Genomic DNA, 16,656 nt, shown 5'->3' with positions numbered 1-16,656 from the left:
TGTCCCGATCTTTCAATGAGAGGATAAGTCGATTGATGGGCCGACGTTGGTGATCCGAACAACTATCCAAGGATGTTGTGCCTTAGTAATCGTTACACCAACTCCAGAGCCGGTCGTGAATCTCAACGGATGCACAGTCAGCCCAACCACGAGGGTATTTGTTCCTGTAAGCAATTGAGAACTAGCAAGAAAAAGATGAACACAAGAAACTCAATTTGCAAATTAAAGATGTAGTAGGATCGAATTAACAAAAGTATTACAGGTGGGGTTCCGTAACGAGCAAACCGGTGATCTAACCGATCACGGGATTACACGATAAAGTAGCAAAGCTAAACTTTGATCTAAACAAAACCCAAGAAATCCTGAAGGGGTACTTAGTAGGGATGCAAGCGGGGCGGGCAAGCAGGCTTTTTTGTCCCGCTTATCCCACTTCTAGTTATTTTTTTCTTCTAAATTTTATACTACCATGCGTAGACTAGAATGCGGGTTTTTTTGCGGGTAGCAGAACTACCCAGTTGCATCCCTAATAACTAGCTATTTATGGAAGTGGGAGGATGACCAATGGGTCCCTAGGTCGTGCTCCACCTGGTTGGGGCGCACCCCACATGGGCCCCATATTGGTAGGGGTCCTAAATGAAGTTACAAAACCATAGGCTTATTATAGGCGACACAACACCTTTGTATCTTCAATTGCAAATGACTGTGGTGTTTGAATCTCCTGGAGATGAAGATGAAGATGAAGATTAAATGTTTCACGCAAAACGATGTGATAATAACGTGTGACTAATTGGGTTTTAATTATTACAAACTTGAACAATGGATTAATCTGATGTTTTAGAACAACTTTCATATAGAAAGTTTTCGCACAAAACACACCGTTTAGCAGTTTGAAAAGCGTGCCACGAGTATCTAAATTTTCATCCACCTATTACATAAGAAACGAACGGGACCTAATTAAGATAGAATTTAGCGATGAGGCTGGATTCGTTAGAAAAAGGACTCCAAGAGCTTTACATCAAGTACTCATGGATCCAAAACGGAGCTCGTATGCACATGTGGTGGCCGTTTGAAGTCAGCACTCTATCAGGTGGCTGAATTGGATTCTAGAACTAGAGGACTTGATCTTGAGTCTTCTTGTTAATTCATGATATGAGCAATGCTTGTATCCACAGTAGCCATGGTCACATCAGTAAACTTTGTTTCAAGTAAGTAAAGACGTCAGACTTTGACCTAGGTAATACAAGGATTTATCTTCATGTATCCCCCAAGGAATCTTAGAGTTCTTCTTGGACAAGAGGTTGCCTACCCATATAAATACAACATTGAGCATTGAATTACAGACCATAGCCACAAGCTACATCGACAATCAGTCGAGAAGAAGCCTACAGCTAGCTGCCAACTCCAAGTTGCCAGATTAGCTCTCGACAAAGACTATTTGGTGGGCTAGAATAGCTAGTTTATTCCTTCGTGATAATCGGTGTGATACTTACGCTATACACATAGACAGAGTAGGATTATTTCCCATCTTCAGGGGATCCGAGCTTGTATAAAAATTCATGGCAACCGTCTTTGCATTCCAATCTCACGTATACCCTAGCACCAACGCACTCAATACTCCAAAAGTACCATAATCGGGTCTAACACTTCGACAATCATGTTGTTGGATACGTCGACAGACAAACTATGCAAACTTTGTAGGCGATTCCGCTAAGTATCACCAATAGGTGCACAATATAGTTCCATTTCCTAATTTTAGGATTATTAGTGAAAATTCAGTCCAACCGTTACTCCAATTAGCTACCTAAAAATTAGAATCACTTTCCACGTTCTTCTTGCTCTCCACTAGTGGGGGAGGGGGGCACACGATCACACGGGGGAGGGAGATTGACGACTTCTGTTGGTAGTTTAGATATGGTCCACTTTGATGGAGCCAGGTTTAGTTTAACTCTTTAAGAAAATTATATCTTTTTTAATCCTTTAAATCCTTATCAGAGATCCCCAGAAAAAAAAATTAGGGAATAGATTTTTGGGTAACTGTAGTGATGCTCTAGCTGTAGTTTGGATTGTCTAACCGTTCTTTGAAGTGGATGATTTTTCATGAAATTTTAGAGGAACAAACTAAATCTATCTATCTATCTATTATTATATACTAAAAGTCCATTAAATTTCATACAAACGCTCCTAAACCGTCACATAGGACTCCTACAAACGCTCCTAAGCCACCACGCGGTATTCTAATAAATCGATGGACCCACTATTTCAGATTTTCAGCTATTAGATTTACACTTATATGGTGAACCCAACATTGTATGGAATTAGATCTATTTTTGAAAAAAAAAAATCCACATTCCATGTACCTTCAAGTCCTGCTTCGTCCGTGCGTACGGGAGATGTGTACGCCCTCCCCTCTATCCCCCCTTTAATTCTCTCCTATTTCCATGCTATATTAGTTCCTATTTTCATACTATATTTGATACATGTAAATCACAATTTATAATAATAGGGTGTGTTTAGTTCACGTCAAAATTGAAAGTTTGGTTGAAATTAGAACGATGTGACGAAAAAGTTAGAAGTTTGTATGTGTAGAAAAATTTTGATGTGATGAAAAAGTTAAAAGTTTGAAGAAAAAGTTTGGAACTAAACTCGGCCATAGTTTTTTAAAAAAACTAAATCACAGTCCTATATAATACGTACAAACATGAGTACTGCCTGATGTTCCACAGCTGGCGTCCACTTCTTTTTCTATATTGATTAAGTAAAAAATAGAAAACCTAAAAAATTATAACATATAAATCAAGCTACTAATTTAAATTATTACAACTAAATTTATGGTGTGAGAAAAAAAATATACTTCATAGGTATTATTGAAAAGGAAACATGTTGTACTCACTCATGTTCCATAATTTTACCGGTCACTCAAATAATCATAAAAATGTAAAAGAAAAGGAAAATAAATTACACCTACTACTATGAAATCATGATATGTTAAAATAAATTTACAATGTGATTTATAACGAAAACTATAAGAAAGATAAATTCATGTATTTATAATTTTAATATATATTACGAATAGCACATATCTTGATGTCAAATCCTAACTATCATAAAATTCTAAAAACATGATAATGTTGATTACATAATTGTATAAAACTCGATAAATATGGATAAATAAATTATATCTACGATGCCATAAGAAATAAAATGAACCTAGCTTTGAGTGATCGATATTCCGTGAAAAATACTCATTTCATTATGAATTCATAATAACATTGTTAAATCTGTTATGATAATTATTTTTCATGTATACTGTTGACGGTCGTTAACGATCAGTTTCGACCGTTAATATTATCAAAATAGAGGAGAACTAGTTATGCTTGCAATGCATATACATGTTAGAATAATAATATTTCGCTAGTGTTTGGATCACTAACCTTTTGCAGAGAATAAACATAAAGTGGAGGAAAATCGACATCGAATCAGTTAAGATGAAATTCACTGTGGGAGTTCGCTTGGATATATATATTTTTAGAAAATCATGAGCTGCCCGCAATTAGGAGTCTGATCGTCTCAAGTTAGCATGCGAGTTTTGTTAAACATATTTCTTATATGATTCCTTCTGTATTACTGAAAGTAAACGATTTTAAAAACCGACTCAAATACGGATATGTATTTCGAAAAGCAAACGAAGTTAAAAACCGACTGATACACGGATGACGTACGAAAATACCGGCAAAAACATTTTCAATTTTTATAATAGTAGAGATTTATATAATTTCACTAGTCTATTCAAACCGTCATTTCGATATCTTTTCTATCTTTTGCTTGTATTTCTGACAAAACTGTATGGTCTTTATATTCCTATATTTTACTCAATCTTGCGTTCTAAAGAGGATGTTGCTTGTAATAAGAATCGGTCAAAGACTCAGAAGGGACAAGTAGAAAGCATTGGCGCACAGTTTGGATTTTTTTTTCATAGTTAAGAAGACAGTAACCTGTAACCGCAAGCAAGTAGTGCAGAGTAGCAAGTCTTCAATTCGATCTCCTGGTAAAATTTTTCACCCAATCAAATTAAATGTTTGGACATATGTATGGAGTATTAAATATAAACGAAAAAAATAACTAATTACACAGATTACGTATAAATTACAAAACGAATCTTTTATGCCTAATTGCTCCATGATTTGATAATGTGATGCTACAATAAACATTTGCTAATGACGGATTAATTAGGCTTAATAAATTCATCTCGCAGTTTACATGCGAAATAGTCTACATTTAATACTTCAAATGTGTATCCGTATATCCAATGTGACACGCCAAAACTTTACACTATTATGTTGTTTCCTCTTCCCTCCTATATTTAGGTGTATTTATTTTGGACCAAATAGTATATAGGTACACTTAAATTCGTCCTATTATGTTGTTTCCTCTTCCCTCCTATATTTAGGTGTATTTATTTTGGACCAAATAGTATATATTATATCTTATATTAGATTAATTTATTTTGAAAAGATATGAGTACAAACGACTCTTGACTTGGTTCCAACTTCCAAGTCAGTCCACACTCCACACCAGTCTCCATCACAGTTTCCCAACAGCCGCGTCCCGAATCGCCGAATCTTCCCGTGCAATTCCACTGCTTCGGTCCCCCCTTCACCTACGCTCATGGAGACTCTCACTATCTTTATAAGATGCCACCCCAAGCGTAAACAAATCAAAGCAATCAAACACACAAACGTAAGGGGTGCAAGACGGAGCTAGAAATGGCTCCCAGGCTCTGCTGCTCTTCTCAATTCTTGCTCGCCGTCTCCTTCCTGGCCGCCTTCGCGGCCGTCTCCAACGCCGGCAAGGTGGCCGTCTACTGGGGGCAGGGGGCGGACAACGGCGACGGCACGCTCGCCGAGACATGCGCCACCGGCCTGTACGACTTCGTCAACATCGCCTTCCTCAACGTCTACGGCAGCGGCCTTACCCCGGTGCTCAACCTCGCCGCCCACTGCAATCCGGACGCGGGGACCTGCAAGTCGCTCAGCTCCGAGATCAGCTCCTGCCAGCAGAGCGGCGTGAAGGTGCTCCTCTCCCTCGGCGGCGAGAGAGGTCAGTACTCCCTCTCCTCCGCCGACGACGCGCGTGGCGTCGCCGACTACCTCTGGAACACCTTCCTCGGCGGCAGCTCGGACTCGCGCCCCCTCGGCGACGCGGTGCTCGACGGCATCGACTTCGACATAGAGCAGGGCGACGGCGCCCACTACGACGAGCTGGCGACGGCCATCGCGTCGAGGTGCAACAGCGCCGGCGGGTGCCTGCTCACGGCGGCGCCGCAGTGCCCGTACCCCGACGCGCACCTCGACCTGCGATCAAGACCGGGGTGTTCAGCCACGTGTGGATGCAGTTCTACAACAACCCACTGGCGCACTGCCAGTACGCCGACGGCGACGCGAGCGCGCTGCAGGCCGCGTGGGCGCAGTGGACGAGCGGCGTGCCGGCGCCCGCGGACGTCTTCCTGGGCCTGCCGACGGCGCCGGCCGCTGCACCGAGCGGAGGCTACATCGACGCGGACACGCTGCTGTCGCAGGTGCTACCGGCGGTGGAGGGCGCGGCGGCGAACTACGGCGGAGTCATGCTGTGGAATCGCTGGAGAGACGTGACCGCTGGTTATGGCGCCAAGTTGAAGGGGAAAGTTTGAAACAAATTAAGCTACGCCTACGAACCATTCATATTCACAGGCGTTTGAAATAAGCATAGCCTTTTTAAATAGTTTTATGGATGTTTTCCGTGCTCCGGCCTCCCTCCGGTAGGGATAGAATGTACACCGACCGGACCTTGTTGATTTAATTTTGCAAGTTGCATTTAAACTATGTGTCTATGTCTGTAATGAACTATGTCCAAATTGCATCTAAACTGTCTGTAATGAACCATGTCCATCAGTCCATGTTACATCTAAACTATGTTTGTACTGAACTGTTCAATCAATTCAATGTCAGTGTGTGCAAGTTTATGTATGTTTCTCCTTATGGTAATTAATCTAAAATTTGGAAATGTTGATACGTTCTATTAAAAAAATAACAAGTTATATTTCTTCGTTGATTTGTGAAGCTTAAATTTAAGGGATTTTATGTTCCGATTAATATTCGTCACCGTATTTATTTTGAATTGTATACATTCGTATTTGTATTCGATAATATTCGACTTTATTTTCATATCCAAGATTTTTTATTGCAAAAAAATAAAAACAAATATGATAAAGCTATCTCCGACAGTATTCAATCCGTTTTCACCTCTAACTGCGCCCACACCAATTTGTCATTTTGTCATGTATCATGCTTGGTGGTGCTCGAGCATCATAAGCTTCTGCTTCATAGCACTTCCGATTCTTCATTTACGCATTCAGCAAGCAGATGCTAATTAACCACCATGAAGTCAAAGCTTACACTAATACGTGTTCTCTCTAATGAATGGAACCATTCCATTCAAAGTCACATTTCCTGGGTTTTTAAGCGATGCGATGTTTACAAAATCTTTCTACAAATGAACTTCTTATAAACATGTTTTAAATTTAATAATAGTAAATTCATTCGTTTATACCCTCAAATAGTTATTGCAAAATCATCATTCAGATATTCCTTGGAAAAAAAGTTATTTGGAGCCATACCATTGCAAATTTACCAATTTAAAAAAAATACTACTATTAGTGATATCAGTGTGTGCCATATAAATTTTGCAAAATCAGAACCATACAACTCCATCACAATTTCTATCAATACCCTCGTCAGCTTCAACTCCGGCCAACGCCTCTGTTTCTTCTCCAACTCGAGCGAATCTACGGTGGCGATCACGAGGACTCGTGGACGACAACGCAGAGGGGGCGGGCTCAGCACCCAACATGGCTTCGTCGGCTACGGCCGCGAGGGAGAAGACAAGGTTGCGCGGGTCTCTGTCTCCAACTTCTCCTCTACCATAGCGTCGTTGGCTGTGGCGCACGGGGCTCCACCAGCAACCGCATTGCCTGTGCAACCTATCACCTCTAGAAGCCGCAACCGATAGTCCCCTCCAGGTCCACCACTGCGTGGGGTTGGGCCCGTCGAATCTGGAGGCCGCGACTGGTGTTTGCCTCCAGCTCTACCTCCTTCCACCTGGTGTTGAGCTCGCCGTTGTCATCAGATTTGTATCGCTGCAACCGGAGAAAGCCCCCTTTGCGTCACCATCTACGAGCCTGAGTGTTGAAGGATATTTGCCTGAGTTGGAGAAGAAACGTAGGTTGTTGCCGGAGTTGGAGCTGACGGGTGTGTTGATAGAAATCGTGATGGAGTGGCACAGTTCGAATTTTGCAAATTTCCAGTGGTACACACCCGATATCGTGAATAGTAGTGTTATTTTTTTAAATTGGTAAATTTTTAAAGGCATGGATTCAATTAACTAAAAAAAATACATAAAAGATTTATACATCAGACCGCCTTGAGCGATGGTGCTCGAGGACGAACCTACGGTTGCACCCTCCTCTCTGTTCCAGCCAGAGATAGCAGCTACGGAGTAGCACCTACCTAGTTCCTGCGCATTTGCACCGTCACCACCAACGCCAAGCTCGCTTTACAAACACGATCCACCCCAATGGCCGTGCTCACCACCTTCAACCTCGTAACCTCGTGAACAAAGTTAGCTCAACGTCAATATATAAGAGGCAAGCTTTTTTTTTTTGCGCAAAATCTATTTCGAGAGGCATCTCGAGTTAGACTTAACCAGCGACGCCTACAATACGTGCGAGAAGTACTACTGACCTCACAGACATGCAAGTATTTTTTGCTATTAGGTTATACATGTCTTTTTTATCTTCTTATGAAGTTTTCTCTCAAATTACTCATCCGATCTATAATTAGATTACACCATTATGCTCGTTGCAATTAAATCTTCAGAACAAGATCTTACATGATTATATTACGACGAAACAATATTTATATTTGTAAATTACTTTTATTACATATGTAAGTTACTTTTATCATATGTATAAATTACTCTTAGATTTGACTAAATTACTTCTTAGACATATAAAAGTAAATTCAATGAAGTATAAAAGTAATTTACATATATTATAAAAGTAACTTAAAATAAAACGGAAGTAACTTTGTTACGGCATTAGAAGTAAATTCGTTGTAGGGATAAAAATATGATTATATCTAGAAATTAAATTTAATCAGCACATGTAACTTTAACAATTTTTAAAAATAACTTCAATGTTAATTGGAAGTAACTTTTGCGTGTTTCAGAAGTAACTCTCTATAAATCTGTTTAATCTCCGATTGTTTTTTCCTTTTATTTTTGTTTTTCATGTAGGATGAGAAAAGAAGATAAAACCTTTATGGATTATAAATAACATTGATGGAATAACTAATGAGAATTAATCATGTATAAGATATAATAGTTACTTTCTGATAATATGGAAGCTACTTTCTAACATGTAATAAATCACTTTTAAATTAATAAAATGTTTGAATATATTCAATATGGATCTTGTTTTGTCACATATTTTGAGTGGAGTACAATGATGCAAATAGATCTTAAATACAATATGTGATTTAAAAGATATAAGTTATTAAAGAGATTAATAAAAGATACATACTATTGCATTTTTCAAGTTGAAAGGAGACACTAGATGGAGTGGTAGCTGGTTTAGACAAACTAGACAAACCAGCTAACACTAGCTGTATAGTCACATCAAATGATAAAAGGCATGCATTAAAGTTACTTTCTTTTTTTTTTGTATAAGTTACTTCTATAATATATGTAAATTACTTTTAGGCTTTATTGAATTTCCTTTTATATGTCTAAGAAGTAATTTAGTGAAATCTAAAAGTAATTTAGATATATTATAAAAGTAATTTACAATTTTTCATCAAAATATAATCATGTGAAATCTTGTTATAAAGATTTAATTGTTACGAAGATAACGGTGTAATCGGATTGTAGATCGGATGAGTAGTTTAAGAGAAAATTTTATTTGAAGTATAAATGGATAGGATCTCTCATAGATGGAGTGGTAGCTAGTTTAGACAAACCAGCTACCACTAGCTGTATAGTCACTTTTTTTTTTTTTTTTGCCCTTCTTTCAAAAAAAAAAAATAGCTCAACGTTGCTTTTCTCTGGTGTGTGTGTGTGGGGCTGTCGCGAAAAAAGCGACGTCTCCTTCGTCCTTCCCCTTGGTGCTCGAATTTCACTGGCCGATCGAGGAGAGATCGTAATTTAGACCCTTCTCCACACGCAGTTCGCGACCGACGGCGACCTGCCCCATCCCGTCTCCATGTACGGCAAAAGTACCTGGCGCAGCAGATGATGTATCCATCATCCAGCTGCCGGTGAGCCGGACACCAGCGACTTGTCCTCGCACTGGCGATCTACCAGCCACCGCCCGGAGATGATGCACTCACGTGAGGAGGGGCTTGGCGCCACGCCGCAGACTAACTACTGCGGCAGCGTGCTTTGCCATCCGCCCTTGAACCTCAACAAATCATGTGTACAAGTACAAGTAAAAATCGGACACATGTTAAGGCGAGGTATGCATAGATGTTCCTTCTCTACTCTGTTTGGCTTTCTTAGTGGAAATGCAATTTGAACCACCTAAATTGACCCAGGTTAACCAATCTTGTAAATACTAGATGAATTGCAAATAGCAACAGAAGCAAATTCGTGCTCGCTCGAAGGCACACCTCGCACACACGGACGTGTTTGCTGATGGTAGTGTGCGTATGGCACACTGGAGCATATCAAAATCAAAACCCATGGATTATGAAGCAACAGAAGCAAATTCATGTGCGAGGCCAGTTCATCGAATTATTTGGATACAAAAAATAGGGTGCCCCTTCAGGGCTTCAGGAGTTAGGATAGGGCAAAAGAGAATCACTTAACAATTGACCAATCATCATGGTATGATTGATAAAAAAACCACGCATACTTTCTCTTTTGAAAAATGATAATCACACGTTGCGTTTACTAAAGTATCCCCTACCTGCAGAATTTGAAGACTTTTTTACATGATAGCTGATGGCCGGCAAAACATGCACCATGCAAATTTCACAGCCCCTCTGTCCTCCAGACTACAGAGGGACCCCTCTTCTGAAGTTCACATGGCCGGAGCTTGTTCATTACACGCCCCATCATCGCCATTGCTGCGATGCTTGGAAACTGACCTTCAAGATCATCCGATGGCATGCCAGACTTGGCTTCCTGTCTTTCTAGATTTGAAGTTCCATGAAAAACAGGGGTGCCTCCTCTGCACCATCTTCCTATCCAACGATTAAGACTTTTTGCTGACATAGGAGAACCTTCTTGGCTTTGTTGATCAGTGAGTCCTTTACATATTAATTTGTTCTTCACATGGTTGATCATGCCAGTACTGTCGCTGTCACAGTCAAACACTTGACCAAACACAGTACATGTTCCTCCAGCCAATGGACCATCTCCAACCTTTGGTTTCTTGGAACAAGGAACATGAGAGTCTGAGGTATCATGTTGCAGGCGTTTCAGCCACTTCTCACTTGGATCTGGACATGCTGGCGACTCATTTAAAGCATTAGGAATTGGATTTTTCAGTCTGCTTATTTGGAAAAGAACTAAATCTAAGTTCATGCTTGATGTCTTTGACATGCTCCATTCTTGATTGTTGGCACAAGTTGCTTTTGGATAGAAGTCGCGGTGTTCTGCACTCGCGTTGACTGCTTCATTTCCTTTACTGCCGCTTGATACTCCTTTAACTGATGAAGTCACTAACTGTTCAGTTTTTGCAGAGGATGGATAACCCAAGTCCTGTGGAAAAATTGTTACATATTGATAACATATAGAAAAGAGTATAAAGTTTAGGATATGTTGCGCATCAACACATCTACATATGTTCAGATTCTGACAAAACCGTTGGAGAGTATAACTGGCTTTGTGATCTTATCGACGTATTTTAGGACTTTAGGTTATTTCATAATAAGAAACTGCAACATCCATAAAGGCAACACACTTGTGAGCCTGCAATGCTTTTAAACTCTGAAATGGAATAAGCTGATTAACTTGCGACTAAGCAAATTGAGTTGTATTCTTGAAGGTAGACATTGGAATGTTGATTTATGTTGCAGGCACATACAAAGTAAGACACATTCTCTTCATGGATTTTAAAATATTTCATGCTTTCCCACATGATATTTTTCACTGATTGCCTGAACTTGTTTATAGTTGCATAAACTAAGCTGATACAAAATGTAATGTGGACTTGTGGAGTGCTAATACCTTTTGCATTGATGCTGAAGCAAATCCTACAAAAAGAAAACATAACAATCATATCATTTAATATTTGATTAAAGCTGTTACAATATATTCTTCATTTGAATTAAACTGCATTTTGACATTAACAAGTAGCAACATGTGACACAAAAATAGCCTGGAGAAAATAGTTTTTGGCTTTTTCACCATCCATGTGCGCCCTGGGGGGGGGGGGGGGGGGGGCTCAAAGTCTTAACTAAGACTTTCCAAAAAAAAAAAAGTCTTAACTGAGACTAAATTGTATAATAGCAAGTCTCACCTGCTGTAGATTTTGATGCATGGTGAGCTTCACTGTAAAAGGTATCAGTTTTAGTTGAAAACTGTTTCTGTGCTCCCAATAAACCACTGGTCATGTTACCACAAGATTTCCCTGAAGATGTTCGATCTATGGAACATTTGGCATTTGATTTCGTAGGCTGTGTAAACATTTCAAATAAGCAGGGACCCTTCCGTTTGTTATCTATCAATTTGTTGTTTGTTCTCTTTTCTTGGGCCAGGGATTCGTCCTTGCTCTTCAGTATCATTGCACTATCAATTGCATCAGGTGTCTTGCAGGATTCTGTCAAATTCACTGCAGAATCTTCTGTGTGTTTATTCAGATACTGCTGATCACTTTGTAACAAATTACCAAAGTCCACATGATGGCCATTAGTGTCCATATCACCCTCGTTGGTAATGGCAGTAGTTTTAACTGACTTGATTTGATGTTCTCTATGCAGTGCAGACTCATGGAAAGCAACTCCCTCTAAATGCTGTTTCTTTTTGCATGCTCCATACACTTCTGATTTATGTTCCAACAAAGAACCTTCAACAAATTGATTTTCCATTTTGCTTGCTGAATACACAGAACTGTTCTTGCAAGACCGATGAGGTGACTTCTTTGAATTTGGGATATAATGGCGAGCATGGTGCTCGTCTGCTAATGAACATGATGAGTCAGTGTCATCCTTGCTGCAAGAGCATGGTTCTTCAATTGATAAATGGCCTTTCAGCTTTTTCCCTGCATGGTCAGAATTGAGGCCAGTGTAATTATCAAGATGAGATAGCATGCCCCTTGCAGATTTGCATTGCCTATTCTCATCAGTTACCTGATGTGTGTGCAGCTGATATTCCTTTGATGAAAATGACATCACATTAGACGTAGACATATTTATCTTCACTGATTTTTGTGGTACAAAAATCTTTTCAGATGATGTGACCAACGTAGACCGCCTTGGGTTAAGAATACTGTCGATTTTCCTGTTGATTTCAAACATTGGAAAGTGATTCCACTCTGAACTCAGATTTTCAGTGCCACAAAGTTTACGAGAATCCACCAATATATCAGATATCTTATGAACAGAATATCTTTCAGATACCACCGTCTTAGCAGCATATAAGTTCACATTTTTCTGCATCACAGAACTTTCAAAGGAGCTACCCATCTGATCAACATTCTTGCATTGAACTTCTTGGCAAACATCACGTGCTACACCCCTCATATTAGTACTGAATTGCCGAGTATTTACTGCAGAGACACCTCCATGGCTCACTCCCACCATCAACCTTTCAGCTACTCTAGCTTTCATGAGCTCAAAAGGTAAAGCCCCGCAATCTTTTGAATAGCCAACATCATCAATTTCCTTAAGTGGGCTACAGCTCTGGCCATTTTGAGGTTCTGGACTGATGCTTGGTCTGGCCCAATGTGCCATCCATAGGGAGTGCTTGTGGTAAGATGATTCTCCAACGTCACTTCTGCTTGGCAGAACTTCTAAATCTACCTTCTTACAAAATCTGTTGGTAGAAGACTCTGGCATTATCGGCTTCAAAGATTTGGCTTAAGATTCTGCAAAAAGAAAACAATTGTTAGAAATGAAATTTAATTTGTGGAATGCAATAAAGAACAATTATGCCCAGTGAAACTAGTTAATAGAGGGGTGGAGTATCGCAACAGTACATACTATGAAGAGACAAATCTAACCTATTGAGACCGCCTAACAGTACAGTACATAGTAAACTGATTTCTAAACAAACAGAAAAATAGTTAACATCTAGAATACCAAACAAATCCACTGTCAAGACATATTTCGCAGTGAATTTTAATAAAATTAATTTGATGTTTTAGATATTGGTGCATATTTTTATAAATTTGGTCAAAGTTAGAGAAGTTTAACTTAGAACAAAACTTAAACACTTTGCAATATCAATATGGAACATAGGGAGTAAATAGAAGTTGACACTAACTAATACAGAAAATGCAAGTACAAATATTTTACTCCCAAAACACGAAAAAAAAAAGAATGTACTGTCAAAACACGAAGAAGTCTGGGAAATTGGCTTGTAACATAGTTTGTTAGGACCTTTGGTCCTGTTTTGCCTTTTACACTGTACAGTTTTACTCCTTCTTGCCCATTCGTTTAAAAAAAAGATGCTGAAAGGTGTTCTACCAGCTTAAGTAAAAAAAAAACAAATGACTAGGTAAATCATAGAGTACAATCAGCTACTTGCCTAATTCCACCGAAGACTTGTCGCCAGCAAGACATGACAGAACTTTTCACGACATTCCAAAAGAATATGAATGAAATCCGATAGAGGTGCTTGCTATTACTTGCGACTTGCGAGGCAGCCTGCATCCATGATCAGCTTATTGCCCAACTTCTGTTATGCTACCACACAGTGAACGGTAAACTCTACAGATTTTATCTTTTGGTTATCTATTTCTTCACCTTGATACTTCCTCCTGACGTGATCTATCCATAATTGCTCCATGAACAAAAGGACATAAATGATTTTTTTCTCGCGGGGCCAAAATGACGGAAATGATCAAGAAACACCTTCTTGCCGCTCAACAAGAAATCTTTAGAATGGGAGGAGAAACTAGAAAAATCTTTCCTAGTTGCGTGAAGCAGGGAAATCGCAACAAAAAGAAAGATATTTTCCGTGCCATCTTAAAAAGCTAAGATGATCCATCAAGCTTATGGTAAAGTCTACAACCACCCCAAAACAGGGGACTTTTCAATTACCAGTTATATTACCACAAAGTAGGATAGCAAATCAGCACAAGTGCACAAGCAACAACCAGCAGGGAACATTTCAATTACCTGAGAAACCCCTCGCCTCCTTCGCCGCGCGCCCGCCGCCAAAATTCAGATCCGAGCGTCTCCACCGCGGAGCAACCACCACCAAACACGGCGAGAGCAGACCAACCCAAGAACAGGCAGCAAAAAACCAACCAAGCAAGGCCTTTCGCTCGCCGCTACCTCCTCCTGGTCCAGAGCAGAGAAAGACACAATAAAAAAGGGCAAGTCCGCAGCGCCCGCCCAGCAGCAGCAGCAGCAGCAGCTCGCTCCACAGCCAAGAGCGGGGTCGGAGAGCTCAGCCCCACTCCTTTCTTACACACACACACACACACACACCAGCGCCGTCCCAATCACCACCAGCCCAGCTGAATCTATCCCTCTCTTCCCGCGGAATAAAAGTGAGCAAGAGGAGAGAAACGTGTGGGCGCAAGCCGCCCCGCCGCGGTCGCCTCGCGCGAATTGAATTGGGGCGTCGATTCCCTCCTCGTCGGCTGGCTGGCTGGCTGGCTCGTCGCTACCCAACCATTCGCAGGTAGGGGTACGCTTGGCTGGCGCGGACACGGCCGCGTCGTCGTCCGTCGTGTGGCGCGGCGGTCGCGGTCTCGCGGGGGGGGGGGGGGGGGGGGGGGGGGGGGGGGGGATAAAAGCCGCCATTAAAGGCGGATGAGACGGCGAGGACGACGTCGGACGGGTTCGTTGGTTGGATTGGATGGAGCGGTGACGTCGCGGCGTCCCAGCCATGTATCAATAAGCGCGCATTTGCTCGGGGGTTTTTTTTTTAATTATTTTGTGTGGGGATGGGTGGTGGGTCAACGAGTCAGCGAAAATATCTTGGGGGAGCTTTTGCGCTTTTTGGTGTCCCCGCTGCTGGGCTTGATATTTATGGATCCCACGTTGGCACGTTCCTTAGCCTAATCTACTCAGCTACCCGCCAAATTGCGTAGTGTTTAGGATGTTTTAAATTGTACCAGTTGCACAATGGGCATAATAGTGAAAGCGATTCGAATAGTATGGATAAGTTTGCAAAACAGTGGACGGAGTAGATAATGTGTTAAGAGCTTCATAGACCGTTTCTAACTTTCTGTGGATGTGTCAACCTCTTGGGTAAGCTGAATTAACTAGAGACGAGAAAAACCTTTAAGCAAATCAAGTATATCTTGATATATCTCAAATTAATATTAGAAATATTAATACATTTGCATAATAGGGTGCTACTATGTAATGTACCATCCCATTGTGATCTGAGCGTGAGTAATTGCGGATGCTTAGGATGATGATCGGTTAAGCTATACTACCTCCGTCCCAAAATGTAGCTATTTCTAGCACAGTACTTTGTCCTAAAATGAAGCTATTTTTCTACCTACCTTCTCCTCTCAATCAATCACAAACATTTTTTTTCACCTACTTTCTCTTTTCAACCCATCACACACCTTCTTCAATCATTCTCACCTACTTTCTTAATACTCGTGCCAACCTCAAAAATGCTTATATTTTGGGACGGAGGAAGTAGGTGATAAGCCGCAGCAATATGAATGAAGCAACTAAAAATTTATAGTTAGCTTTTTATATCTATATTATTTATGACTTAAAAGTCTAAGGATGAAAAATTCACTAAGATAAAAAACCAAAATCAAGTCTGTTTCAAATCCAAAATTTTGGCGACAACTTATAATCATGTAGAAAAGGGTTAACATGTCGTGGTTAAGTTAACCACATAGGAGCCAAAGGCATTATGATGCATCATGTTGAGTAGCCACAAAAGGAGTGGATGGTATTGATTAAGGGCTTGTTCACTTTTGTTATCATTGCCAACTATAGCTGTCTAAGGTTGTGTTTGGTTTCAGGGGATGGGAACTAATCCCTCCTGCACGAAAAAGGGAACGATCCATTAGCACGTGATTAATTAAAAGTACTCTCTCCGTACTCATAAAGGAAGTCGTTTTGAACAGCGGCACGGTCTCCAAAACACAACTTTGACTTCTTGTTTCTATAAAAATATTTATTGAAAAGTGATATATGTATACTTTTATGAAATTATTTTTCAAGACAAATCTATTCATATATTTTTTACATTTTCAAACTCAACAACTTCAGAATTATTCATGATTTATATTTCTCAGGTTTGAATTAAAAATTATCCTAAACAACTTCCTTTACGACGGAAGGAGTAATAGCCATTTTTTTAAAAAAAATGGATCAAAATAATTTTTTTAAGCAACTTTCATATATAAACTTTTTTTAAAAAAATACACCGTTTAATAGTTTAAAAGCTTGCACGCGGAAAACGAGAGGGAGAGTTGAT

At 40.2% G+C, this 16,656-nt stretch overlaps 2 protein-coding genes across 3 annotated transcripts; one reads left to right on the top strand and one right to left on the bottom strand.

Annotated features, from left to right (window-relative positions):
* The first annotated feature begins 4,734 nt into the window (after window positions 1-4,734).
* Window positions 4,735-5,950, top strand: LOC127759116 (acidic endochitinase-like). Its single transcript, XM_052283959.1, is given in 2 exon segments — window positions 4,735-5,349; window positions 5,352-5,950. Coding segments are annotated over 2 exon segments (921 nt in total). The 5' UTR covers window positions 4,735-4,763; the 3' UTR covers window positions 5,687-5,950.
* Window positions 5,951-9,753: 3,803 nt separating this feature from the next.
* Window positions 9,754-14,953, bottom strand: LOC127754554 (uncharacterized). Of its 2 annotated transcripts, XM_052280137.1 has the most exons (5): window positions 14,376-14,953; window positions 13,783-13,901; window positions 11,555-13,120; window positions 11,263-11,288; window positions 9,754-10,794 (listed from the first exon to the last, which is right to left on the bottom strand). In XM_052280137.1, the coding sequence occupies exons 3-5, from the start codon at window positions 13,089-13,091 to the stop codon at window positions 10,063-10,065; spliced, it is 2,295 nt and encodes a 764-aa protein (XP_052136097.1). In that variant the 5' UTR covers window positions 13,092-13,120; window positions 13,783-13,901; window positions 14,376-14,953; the 3' UTR covers window positions 9,754-10,062. The 2 variants fall into 2 exon arrangements, with proteins under 2 accessions (XP_052136097.1, XP_052136086.1); XM_052280126.1 differs by lacking the exon at window positions 13,783-13,901.
* Window positions 14,954-16,656: the final 1,703 nt, after the last annotated feature.

The sequence above is a fragment of the Oryza glaberrima genome, chromosome 1, assembly GCF_000147395.1.
Source record: "Oryza glaberrima chromosome 1, OglaRS2, whole genome shotgun sequence".
Taxonomy (NCBI): domain Eukaryota; kingdom Viridiplantae; phylum Streptophyta; class Magnoliopsida; order Poales; family Poaceae; genus Oryza; species Oryza glaberrima.
This window is presented reverse-complemented; position numbering and strand designations above follow the sequence as displayed.

Coding starts and splice junctions, on each gene's coding strand:
- LOC127754554 (XM_052280137.1), bottom strand. CDS start 13,091: ATGCCAGAGTCTTCTACCAACAGATTTTGTAAGAAGGTAGATTTAGAA. Junction 11,289..11,554: donor TGCATCAAAATCTACAGCAG/GTGAGACTTGCT, acceptor TTCTTTTTGTAG/GATTTGCTTCAGCATCAATG. Junction 10,795..11,262: donor CTTCAGCATCAATGCAAAAG/GTATTAGCACTC, acceptor ATTTTTCCACAG/GACTTGGGTTATCCATCCTC.